At 38.6% G+C, this 12,780-nt stretch overlaps 1 protein-coding gene across 5 annotated transcripts in view; it reads right to left on the bottom strand.

Annotated features, from left to right (window-relative positions):
• The window catches only part of Larp4 (La ribonucleoprotein domain family member 4), a 63,338-nt gene that overhangs the window by 28,877 nt on the left and 21,681 nt on the right, over positions 1-12,780 (bottom strand). For all 5 annotated transcript variants that reach the window (XM_008851625.3, XM_029555264.1, XM_017802826.2 and 2 more), the window contains exons 4-6: positions 11,767-11,842; positions 9,378-9,514; positions 5,299-5,402 (exon numbers count right to left, since the gene is read on the bottom strand). In XM_008851625.3, the coding sequence (XP_008849847.1) occupies positions 5,299-5,402; positions 9,378-9,514; positions 11,767-11,842 (317 nt within the window). The remainder of the gene's footprint in view (positions 1-5,298; positions 5,403-9,377; positions 9,515-11,766; positions 11,843-12,780) is intronic.

Below are 12,780 nucleotides of genomic sequence, written 5' to 3'. Positions count from 1 at the left end.
TTATCATTCTTGCAGATGATATTATATTATATAGAAGAGATGCCAAAAATTCCACCAGAAAACTCCTAGAAATTATTAACAGGTTCAGTAAAGTGGCAGGTTACAAAATTAACCTACAAAAGTCTGTAACCTTTGTATATACCAATAACAAAAAATCAGAAAAAGACCACGTGGAAACACTCCCCTTCACAATAGCTGCAAAAAAAAATAAAAAAAAATAAAAAAAAAAAAATCTCGGATTAAACCTGACCAAGACATTAAAGAGCTCTACAATGAAAATTTTAAATCTTTAAAAAGATTGAGGAAGACGTCAAAAGATAGAAGGACCACCCATGCTCACGGACCAGAAGAATTAATATTGTGAAAATGACCATCCTACCAAAAGCCACATGTAATCCCAATAAAAAAATCCCCATGAAATACCTCACATAATTAGAAAAAAAAATCCTTACATTCATATGGAAGCACAAAAGATTCCAGATAGCCAAAGAACAGGAGCACAAAGAGCAATGCTGGGGTGATTACTGTACCAGATCTCAAAGTATACTACAGAGTTATAGTCATAAAAACAGCATAGTTCTGGCACAAAAATAGACACATAGATCAATGGAACACCCTTGAAAACCCAAACCTAAATATACAAACAATTTCAGCCACCTGAAAGTGTGAATGATGTTTGACAAAGGGGCCAAAAACATTCACTGGGGGAAGCATCTTTAACAAATGGTGCTGGTGAAACTGGATCTCTACCTGTAGAAGAATGAAACTAGATCGGGACTTTCACCTTGCACAAAAGTCAATTCCAAATGGATCAAGGACCTCAATGTAGAGCCTGAAACTCTGAAACTGTCAGAAGAAAACATTGGGAAAAACCTACACCATATAGGTGTAGGAAAGGATTTTCTAAATTGGACATCAATTGCTCAGGAAACAAGGGCAAGAATCAACAAATGGGACCTCATTAAACTAAACAGCTTCTGTACATCAAAGGAGGCAACCAGGGAAGCGAACAGAAAACCCACAGAATGGGAGAAAATCTTCACCAGCAACACATCTGACAGAGGTTTAATATCCAGAATATGTAACGAACTCAAAAAACAGAGAATCAAGACAAGAAGCAACCCAATTAAAAGATGGGCTAAGGAGCTGAACAGAGAGTTCTCAAAAGAAGTAAAGATGGCTAAGAAGCATCTTAAAAGATGTTCAACATCACTAACAATTAGCGAAATGCAAACTGAAACCACTTTAAGATTTCATCTTACCCCAGTCAGACTGGCTAAGATCAAGAGAACAAATGATACCAAATGTTGGAGAGGATGTGGGGAAAGGGGAACACTCATCCACTGCTGGTGGGCTGCAAACTTGTTCAACCCCTATGGAAAGCAGTGTGGAGAACTCTTAAAAAACTACAAATGAACCTACCATTTGACCCAGTTATACCACTCCTTGGCATATACCCAAAGAACTCGTCCTATTGCAGAGACACTTACTTGTACATCCATGTTTGTTGCTGCTCTTTTCGCAACAGCTAAGAGATGGAAGCAACTTAAGGGTCCCTCAATTGATGAGTGGATAATGAAAATGTGGTTCATTTATACGATGGAGTTTTACCCAGCAGTAAAGAAAGATGAAATCATGAAATTTGCAGGTAAATGGATGGAACTGGAAACTGTTATACAAAGTGAAGTAACACAGACTCAGAAAAAAAAAAAAAAATCAACATATGTTTTCCCTCATATGTGGATCCTAGAACCAAACCCTGATAAGTATGTATCCAGACATAACTACAGGAACCAGGATAATGGAAAGGAACCAGGGAGGTAAAGGAAAAGCAAGAATCTGAAAGAGAAGAACAGTAGGAAACAGGCATTAATAAGGGTGATACGGATAAAAGCTGGGTTATAAGAAGAAAGAAGCAGTTCAACAGAGGTAGGATCATAGGAGCAAGGGTATTAGTAAGGAAGAAGGGGGAGGGACGTGGGGGCACCTTAAGTGGGAAAACCATGATAGAGGGGTGAGACGATACAAGAGATAAATAATGCCTAGCTAGTTTTAAAAACCAGAGGGAACCATATTAGTCCAACAACCTACTGACAAATTATACGTACCAGATCAAGAAATATATGTCTAGGCAAGGTTTATCTGAGAACAACTGGCATTTGCCCAACATTTATCTACATGGCACATAGTAATTAAAAGTACCAGACTGGTGGAACTAACCTTCTTGGATGTTTAACAGACATACTTTGAGGCCTATACTAATTTTGTTAAAGGGCCATAAAGGACAGGTTTTGCTCCTTGCCCTCCTAGGTCGACTAGTTCCAGGGGACTATGTGCATCTCTCAAAATTGTGGTGGGTCACCTGTCCTCTTGATCAGGAGGCCGAGGAGACCCCCACGAGATGGACTTGAACCAGTGTCCAGTCTACAAAGAGGAGGGTCAACACAGAGGAAACATTTCCTCCATGCTTCCAAATGAAGCCAGCCATGGTCGAGCAGGACCTTTGATTTATCTTCACATAGGCAGAACTGGTAAAAGGAGCCAGGGGCTCCTCCCAAGCTCATGTGACCCCTGAGGAACAAACAGATCCTCAAACGGCCTTAAAAGTAAAAAATAAATTGGTTTATCTTGGCCAACTGTACGGCCTTAAACACCTAAAAGGAACGTATAACCAAAGATTAAAGGGGCCAATATAATTTTTGTAAAAGTCCATATGTATAGCAAAAGGCTACATAACAAGCAACAATGCCAGATAGGAGATACCTTCTTTTGAGTTGTCGGCCCGGGTGGCCAAAGGGACTCCCAGATAGTAACCCAGCATAGAACTGGGAAAATGAACAGAAGACCCCAATCTTACCTAAAGGAATATTGACAACTGATTGCTGCTAGATGAGGAACAGCTGACCCTCCTAAAACAAAGACCTCTAGACAGGCTGACTAGATTCACCAGAAGGGCAAGTAGTGGGGAATGGCTGGGGGTGTCGACAACACAGCAGACAGTAGCAGGGATATCAGAGTATAAGGGCTCTAGTGGGGGGAGGGAGGGTATGGGAGGGTGCTATCTGGGAAGTAGGTGTATAGTTGAATAAGAAGGTTCGGGATGTTCTGTGTGATATATACACATACAAACAAAACAAATCAACAAATTAATAAACGAATTACATTTGAGGAGGAAGCATAAAAATTTACATCATGTTAATTAGTAGAGGTGATAAACATTACCACTGAAATCTACCGATGACTTTATAGACATATACAGGTGCCAAGGATCCGAGTGCAACCAATTACGACTAGTAATAATCAGATACATACAGACACACATTGTGCCAACATCTCAGTGGTATTAGCAAAAACAGTGAGTCCTTCTGTAAGAAACTACATTCTAAAATGAAATGGAGATCTTTTTTAAAGGTTAAAAACTCATTCAATTTTATGTCTTACAGGGCTTATACTAAGTTCAATATTGTATAACTGTATTAATTCAACAGTGAACCGAAAAATTTTATAGCCACTTTTGAAAGAGATGTATCTTTGCTCTGGAAACTGTTAATGAATATGTTAAAGCTGTAATGAAATGCTTCTTTAAAAAAAAAAAAAAGAATTATAATGCAAAAATGGATATTTTATACATTAAGTTCTTATATTAATACATAATTTTTTAAAATGTTTTTTATTTTTATTTTATGTGTATGAGTATATTGCCTGCATGTATGTGAGAGCACCCATGTCATATAATGCCTTGGAGGTCAGAAGAGAGGACTTGCTTTCCCTGGTACTGGAGTTAAGGACAGTTCATAGCCACCATGTGGGTGCTGGGAATCAAACCCCGGTCCTCTGCAAGAGCAGTCAGTGCTCTTAATTGCTGAGCCATCTCTCCAGCCCCTATTATTTATGTGTATGGGCATTTACATAATTCTTATTATGCCCTATGACCTACTCATTACTGTTTGGTGTTGCATGCCTTTAATATCACTCTAGAAGGAGAGGCAGACAGATCTGAGTTTCAGGCTATCCAAGGCTACACAGTAAGACCTTATCTCTCCTTTACTTCCTTTCTTTTTGAGAAAGTGTCTTGCCAGAAAAACCAGACTTGCTTCTAACTTACAGTCTTCCAATCCTCAGTCTCCTAAGTGCTGAGGAGTAGAAGCAGGTTTGCACTCTGTTCTACCATACCCAGCTGCATTGCTTTTTAATACTGCAAATATTCTTCCCATTCTGAAAATTTCAAAGATCCTATGAGAAATTCTCTTTACTTCACTCTCTTCACTGCTTGTAAGTTTAGAAAAATCATCATTCCAGAGATTTCAAAAAATTTTTTATTTATGCTGGGTGTGGGAACACGTGCCTTTAGTCCCAGCGCTCCCTGGAGGCAGAGGCAGGAAGATCTCTGTGAGTTCAAGGGTTTAAGGCCTGCCTGGTCTACAAAGCGAGTTCCAGACCAGCTGAGGCTATAGGGAGACTCTGTCTCAAAAAGAACAAAAAAAACCCTATTTATTGGTAGGGCCTGGGCCTTTAATCTTAGCACTTGGAAGGCAGAGGTTGGTGGCTTTTCATGAGATTGACGTCATCCTGGTCTACACAGCAAGTTCCAGGTCAGGTGGGCTACAGAGGGACCACTCCAAAATTTATTTTTTCGGTGTATGAGTGTTTTACCTGAATGTACTTAAGTATACCATGTGCATTCAGTGCCCCCAGAAGTAGAAGACGGTGACAGAGCCTCTAGAATGGAATTAAACATGGCTGTGAAACTGCCATGTGGGTGCTGGGAACCAAACCTGGGTCCTCTGCATCAGCAGTCAGTGCTCTTAGCCAGAGTCATCTCTACAACCCCCATTCCAGAGATTTAACACTGAATGACACTGGGCAAAAAGATGTCATTTTATATTATATAAAAGGGTCTATTTCTGTAATATATTCTCTGATCCAAACATTATTTCTGAACTTGTACCATTTTTATGAATGTAGTTTTGTTTTATACTTTGCTATTCAGTAAGGTTGGTCTTAGCTAATTAATTCTTATTCAAAACTTCCTTTTTCACCCACTGTCACAGATGAATCTTTGCATGTAACTGCCATTTAGTCAAATCAGTAAATTGAGAATTAGTATCACTGCAACACTTAGTTCACCCTTCAAACAACATAGAATATATATTTAGAGCACCCTTCTAAGAACATACCTTTTCGTCCTTTATACTATTCTAATTCTTCAGAATTAACAAACTGACAGTAATTGATGACTTATACTTTGCCTACCTCCTCTAAACAGGAATTTAGCTTTAATAATGATTAATGATTTACCTCTACTGGTGTTGTTTCAGGAATTTCTCTGAGAATTACAATACAACGCTTATGACTTGGTCTCACCTTCTCACCATTCTCATCGACTTGTACCATAGGAGAAGCTGAAATTTTAAAAAGGAGATGTTTTACTTGAAAGCAACAGGAGTGATATTAATGATACCATTAAAAATTATTCACTTCAGGGACTAGAGAGATGGCTCAGTGGTTAAGACAGTGGTTGTTCTTGCAGAAGACCCGGGTTCGAATCCCAGCACCCACATGGCAGCTAACAACTGTCCGTAACTCAAGTTCCATGGGATCCAACAGCCTCTTCTGTCCTCTGCGGGCATTGCATGACATGGGTGCGTTTACCTACACACATGCAATACATACATACACATAAAATGAAAATAAAAATATTTTTAAAAATTATTCATTTCAATTTCTTACCCACTAAATTATCATAGGCTCAGGTAAAATGTCCCTCCCCCCAAAACTTGAGGTTTAGATACAAAGAACATTATTAAATGTTATTCACTCAATATTCAGTGCACCTAGTTTATAATGCAGTGTGCTGAAAAGAAGACTGAAGAGAAGGAGAAGCATTCATAATTGTGTCTTCGGCATCTATTTTCCCCCTTCTTTTTCCCAATGGTGAAGATGGAACCTAGGACTCACTCCGATACACTTGCTTTTCTTTTTTTTTGTCTTTTTGAGACAGGGTCTCCCTGTAGCGCCAGCTGGCCTGGAACACTACTATGTAAACAGGCTGGCCTTGAACTCACAGAGACCACCACCTGTCTCTGCCTCCCCGGAGCACTGGGATTAAGGCATGCACAACCACACACAGCTACATTTGCTTTTATATACCACTACAAAGACCTAAAAGGCATCTTGTAGATCCTAACTGTATACACAGCTGACTGTGAACAGGTACAGAAAGTTTAAAAAGCAGCCAGGGGCAAAGATCTGGTATCAACACTGATACCTTAACTTCTCAACCAAAGAAGTTAAGGAGTTCCATAGTTCCATTTTGTCTCTGCCAATTTTCTTTATAAATTAAAAGGGGATGATTTAAAGAAATGATGTCCATATAAACCAATTAGGACACCTCATAAATGGTTACAGAAAATGGAAATCCTCTACTCCCTCATATAAAGTCTATTATTGCACTTGCTATACATAACTTTTAAACATTTTGAACCCATTTCATATAAAGTGAAGATTTGGGGCTGGAGAGATGGCTCCACGGATAGGAGTACTGGTTGCTCTCGCAGAGGTTCAGTTCCAACACTCACATGGCAGCTAACAACTGTCCATAACTCCAGTTCCAAGGGATACAATGCCCTCTTCTGGCCTCGATGGGCAGTGCAACATAAGTGCATTTACATACATGCAGGTAAAACACTCATATACATAGAATAAAAATAAATTTAAAATATCTTTTAAACTGAAGATTTGAGAGGGCTGGGGAAATAGCTTAGTGTAGAGCACTTATTTGGCATGTACCCACCTCTAGGCTCAATCTCAAAAGATCTACCTTTATTCAGTCAAGTAGTTAACAAAACCCATTCACAAGAGAGGCTATCAAGTGTGCTGTTTCTATATATATGTGTTTAAATCTGCATTAAAACATTTTCTTGCACGCCTTTAATCCCAGCACTAGGGAGGAAGAGGCAGGCAGACTTTTGCTAGCCTGGTATACATAGCAAGTTCCAGGCGAGCTTGGGCAAACAGGGAGACTGTCTCAAAAAATACCGAAAGAAACCCCCCAAAACAAAAAAAACATTTTCTTGATAAATTACAACTTTGCTTTATTAAAGTAAAAGACATTGAGAAATATTAACAAGGGGCTGGCGAGATGGCTCAGCGGTTAAGAACAGTAGTTGTTCTTGCAGAAGACCCACGTTCAAATCCCAGCACCCACATGGCAGCTAACAACTGTCCGTAACTCCAGTTCCAGGGGATTCGACAGCCCCTTCTGTCCTCTGCAGGCATCGCATGACACGGGTGCACTTATCTACATGCAGGCAATATATACATACACATAAAATAAAAATAATAAATAAAGCATTTTTAAAAAAAGAAATATTAACAAAACACAAACACCAGTGTGGGACTGCAAGACACAGTGGTCTCCATACATGTTAAAGTTACAGGTAATTTTCTCTTGTTGAAAGAAGTTCAAGGATAGAAGGAAGTAGGTACTGGCACCGTTAGCTGGACCATAAAGGTGATGAAGACTCAACTCATCAGGTAGTTAGGTACGAGTATTAGGCCACCAAGGATAAACTATGAAAACAGAATATGTGGCTAAAAGTAGATTAAATAACCAGAAGCTTCTCCATCACTTAGTTTTTGAAATTTTATTCCTTCGTGTGTGTGCATTTAAGTGCTGAAATGTGCATGCTGTAGGGTACATGTACAGGACAGAGGACAACTCTCAGATTCAGTTCTCTCCTGCCACTCTATGTGATCCTGGGATCAAACTCAAGTTGTCAGGCCTGTATGAAAGTGCCTCTCTCTACCTACTAAGGCACATTACCAGCCCATCATAAATTAGTTTTGTGACAAAAATTAATACAAATGGAATAAACAATTCCAATGGAATGATGACACATGAAGCCTACCAGTAAAATGGCAAAATTACTTTAGTATTAAAGTTGTTCTTCAAGGGCTAAAGTATCTACTGCTGTCTATAAAAAACAAGGAGCTTTCAAAGCCACTAAAGGATAATACAAAACAATTAATGTTAATGAGTCTCAAGGTTCAATGAGACTCTAACTCAAAAGATAAGGTGGATATCTAGTATGGTGCTGCATACCTTTAGTCCCAGCACAGGGGAGGGGGAGGCAGAGGCAGGGGGATCTCTGTGAGTTCAAAGCCAGCCTAGCCTGGCCTATATAGCGAGTTCCAGGTCAGCTGGGGCTACAGGGAGACCTTGCCTCAAAAAAAAAAAAAAAAAAAAAAAAAGACAGGGTGGCAAGCATTTGAGAAGACATCCAGCATTGACCTTGGATCTTTGGCATACATGAGGAACACATTTTCAAGGACAAAAGGGCACAACCATAAAAAAATTCCTATAGACTCAAACACAAGACAAATTCTTAGCTAGATTTGATGACACATGCCTATAATTTCAAAACTTGGGAGCCGGAGGATTACTTCAAGTTCAAGACCAGCCTGAACTTTATATTCAGACACTGTCTCAAAAAGGATTGTCGGCCTGGTAGCACAGACCTTTAATCCCAGCACTCAGGAGGCCAAGGCAGGCAGATCTGTGAGCTCAAGGTCAGCCTAGCCTACACAGCAAGTTCCAGGTCAGTTGGGGATACAGACAGACACCATCTCAAAAGACCAAAAAAAAAAAAAAAAAAAACACCAAAAAAACAAACAAACCACCAGCAGTTGGAGATGGAAGATAAAGCGTTCCAGGTCATCCTTCAGTACACAGTGAGTTTTGAGACCAAAGTGGGCTACATGAGACTGTGTCTCTTTCTGGTCATAGTGGTGTTTATCTATAAATTTCAGCACTTGGGAGATTGAAACCAAGAGGTCAACACCATCTACACAACCCTATTGGGGGTAGAAGAGAAAACAGGACAAGAGAGGGATGGAGGAGAAATTCTTTATCAAACTTTAGGGTGTTTGTCAAATTATATGTCACACCTCATTAGCAGGCAGTAAAATCAAGATGAAACAAATCAAGTTACTGTAAACATTACTATTAATTAAATGTGTATTGAGCTGAGATATAAAATGTTCATATGTGCATGCAAAAGTTGGAAATAGATGGCTTTAAAGGGTATGAAGATGACATTCTTTCAATAAGTTTTTAATATCCTATAACACAAAGTTTAATAGCTTATAACTTGCTTTGTGAACTTGAAGATGAAAAATGGAAGTGTACACACACACACACACACACACACACACACACACACCAGTCAGCCAGAGAAAAGAAAGAAATTGCTAGAACAAAATTAAAAAGAAAAGCTTAAAGCATCAATTAAAACAATTACTTGGATATTCAGATATTTAAAGTAAATATAAACAGTTTTAATTAAAAACTAAGGCAAAAGCCATTATTTACATACATCTTAGTACTTCAAGAATTAGATCTGGATCTGTGGTCAACTTTTTTATTTCTTCCATGTTGGCAACTGTCCATATTGGGACAAACTGATCACTATCCATTTGTGATATCAAGTAAAGATCCTTCGATAAATTTTCTCTGAAAGGAATAAACAGAAGCAATATAAAAATACTTAAAAAGCACCTAAAGAAAAAAAATGTAGTCCATTCATGTTTATCACTGTGTAGAAAAAGTAGTAGAAATAATAAACTATGGAAAGTTCAACTGTTATAACTACTCAACTTAAAACAACATTACACAATTAATACATTTGGAATTTTTTTTGTGTGTGTGGGGGGTCTTTTTGAGACAGGGTCTCCTCTGTAGCCCCAGCTGTCCTGGAACTCACTATGTTGACCAGGCTGGCCTTGAACTCACAGAGATCCGCCTGCCTCTGCCTCCCAAGTGCTGGGATTAAAGGCATGCACCACCATGCCTGGCTACTTTCAGAAAGTTTTTGAATCCCCAAATATATCTGGCCCAATAGTTCGGATAAGGAACTTTCTGGAATTATATTGACCTGGAAGTTTAATATTACATATAGTGCAGTGCCATCTCATAAACACTTTTATCACCAAATACTAGAATATGCAAGTGGAAAAAATGGTAGTTTAACCATAAACTGTAACCTGGAATATTTCAAATTTATAAATGTTTATTTTATTTATTTAATATGTATGAGTGTTATTCCTACATGTACTTAAGTGCATTTGTGTGTGCAATGCCCACTGAGGCCAGAAGAGGGTTTTGTGTACTTCTGAATTGAACCCAGGTGTTCTACAAGAGCAGCCAGTACTTGCAACTGGTGAGCCATTTTCCAACCCATTTATATTTTTGAATAACCATGTTTGATTCTTGTAACTTAAAATATATTTAAATTTAAGATGAAAATTACTTGTTATATTTTAGAAAGACATTTCTGTTACAAGTAAAAATCTTGCTTAAAATATTTTACTTTTCACTTAAAATTTTTTATGTGTATTGTGTTTTTCGTGCATTTACGTAAATGCACCTATGTTGTTCAATGTTCCCCCGTTTTTTGAGACAGGCTCTTACTATGTAGCCCAGGGTAGCCTAGAACCCCCAATGTAGTCTAGGCTGACCTTTAACTCATAAGAGATCAATTTGCCTCTGCCTCCTGAGTGTAGGCATCACCAAACCTGACTTGTCTTTTGTTACTATTGTTTTATGGTCCAAGTTGGCCTGGAACTTGCCATGCAGCCCAGGATGACACTGAACATCTGATCCTCCTGCCACAGTTAGCTCAATGCTTGAATTATGGACAATGAATTACCAGGTCAAATTCTTGTCTTTTTATTCAAGTCAAATAATCTTTTTTTTTTTTTTTTTTTTTGTCTTTTTGAGACAGGGTCTTCCTGAAGCCGCAGCTGTCCTGGAACTCACTATGTAGACCAGGCGCCACCATGCCCAGCCATCAATCTTTTTTAAAAAAATATTTTGTTCTATTTTTCATATGTATGAGAGTTATACCAGCATGTAGAGTAGGTACAGCCCTGTCACGCAATGCCCATTGAGGTCAGAAGAGACATCCGATCCCCTGGGCCTGGAGTTATGGACAGTTGTTAGCTGAGCCATCTTTCCAGTCTCTCAAGTCAAATAGTCTTTTAAAACTTTTTTTATTATTTTTTCACATGTATGAGTGTATTGTCTCCAAGTATATAAGTGCATATGTGTCGTACAATGACCACAGAAGTCAGAAGAGGCCATTGGATCTCCTGAGAATGCAGTTACGGATGGTTGTTAGACACTATGTGGGTGCTTGGAATCAAACCCAGGTCCTCTGTAAGAGCAATCAGTGCTCTTAACCACTGAGTCACCTCTCCAGCCCCAAGTCAAATAGTCTTTAAAACAGATTATCTAAACACAGCCCAAAATTTGTGTTTAAAATCTTCCTCTCCAAGAAACCTGACTAATCATACTGTTTAAAACTATACTCTGGATACTCCTTTCTCTTGCCTATGCTGCTATTTAAATTTTTTTTCCATGGTAACCACCACCAAACATACTAAAACTGTGTATTTATTATGTTTACTTTGTGTTTACCAGCCAGAATGTGAGTTTCATTGAAGATCTCTGTCATGAAATACTATCTCTTCAAAAGCTTTATCATGGAGGCTGAGGCAGGTGGATCTTTATGAGATCTAGGCCAGCCTGATCTACACAGCAAGTTCCAGGCCAACAAACCAAATACACACACGGACACACAGACACATGATAATGATACTGAAATACATGACTGAATGGAAATGATAATCATCATTCCTTCATTCTATCCGTATCTACTAACCAAACAAAAAAAGGAGAGTATCAGTTAAATAAAGATTCTGTACCGTGAGAAACAGAACTCTAATTGTTTTTTCAGACATTCTTTTAAATCTTCTGTAGAAACTGTTGAACTGCTTTCTCCTGATGGCAGAAAATAAGAGGAAGAAAGTTATCAAGTTATCACAGATGGTGAAACTTACACATACTGTACTCTGTACATGGCAGTCATAAAGTATCCACAAATTAAAATTTACCACAAAACTATATTTTAAAATTAGGTTTAATTTCTTTCACCTTACCCATTTTTTCAGCAACATTTCATAATAATGAAAGAATTATTTTATTGAGCTGGAGATACAAGCTCAGTGATATATAGCAGAGTGCTTGCTTAGCATGTGTGAGGTACTGGGTTTAATCTGTAATTCCACAGGGAGTGGGGGGAACCTCAATTTTCTGGCTAGATCCTCTTCTTAAAAAGGATGAATAGGAGCCGGGCATGGTGGAGGCAGATCTCTGAGTTCAAGGCCAGCCTGGTTGACAAAGCAAGTTCCAAGCCAGTTGGGGCTACAAGAAGATCCTGTCTCAAAAAGACCAAAAAAAAAAAAAAAAAAAAGGGGGGGGGGATGAATAGAAGGAGCTGGAGAGGCGAGTCAGAGGCTAAGAGTCATTCTGCTCTTCTAGAGGGCCTAAAATCTATTTCCAGCACCCATGTTGGGTGGCTCACAACCGCCTATAACTCCAACTCCAGGGAATGGTCCTCTTTTGGCCTCTGCAGGCACGTACACATGTGGCATACATTCACACTGACACGCACATATTCAAATAAATAAAAATAAATCTAAAAAAATTTAAAAACTATTAATAAAAAGCTAACCTTTTTAAATACACAGACACAACAGGATGTACATGGAGATGGATAAGCTGTCTTACTAACAACTAAACTGTTTTACTGCTCATGAATTAGTGATATTAACTCCATCACTTAATAACATTTTCCATTATTATGTAAATGAAAGCTTAAAAACTTACTACTAGCTGGGCGTGGTGGCGCACACCTTTAATCCCAGCACTCAGGAGGC

This window comes from Nannospalax galili, unplaced genomic scaffold (assembly GCF_000622305.1).
Source record: "Nannospalax galili isolate Female #2095 unplaced genomic scaffold, S.galili_v1.0 scaffold3006, whole genome shotgun sequence".
NCBI classification, from domain to species: Eukaryota; Metazoa; Chordata; class Mammalia; order Rodentia; family Spalacidae; genus Nannospalax; species Nannospalax galili.
This window is presented reverse-complemented; position numbering and strand designations above follow the sequence as displayed.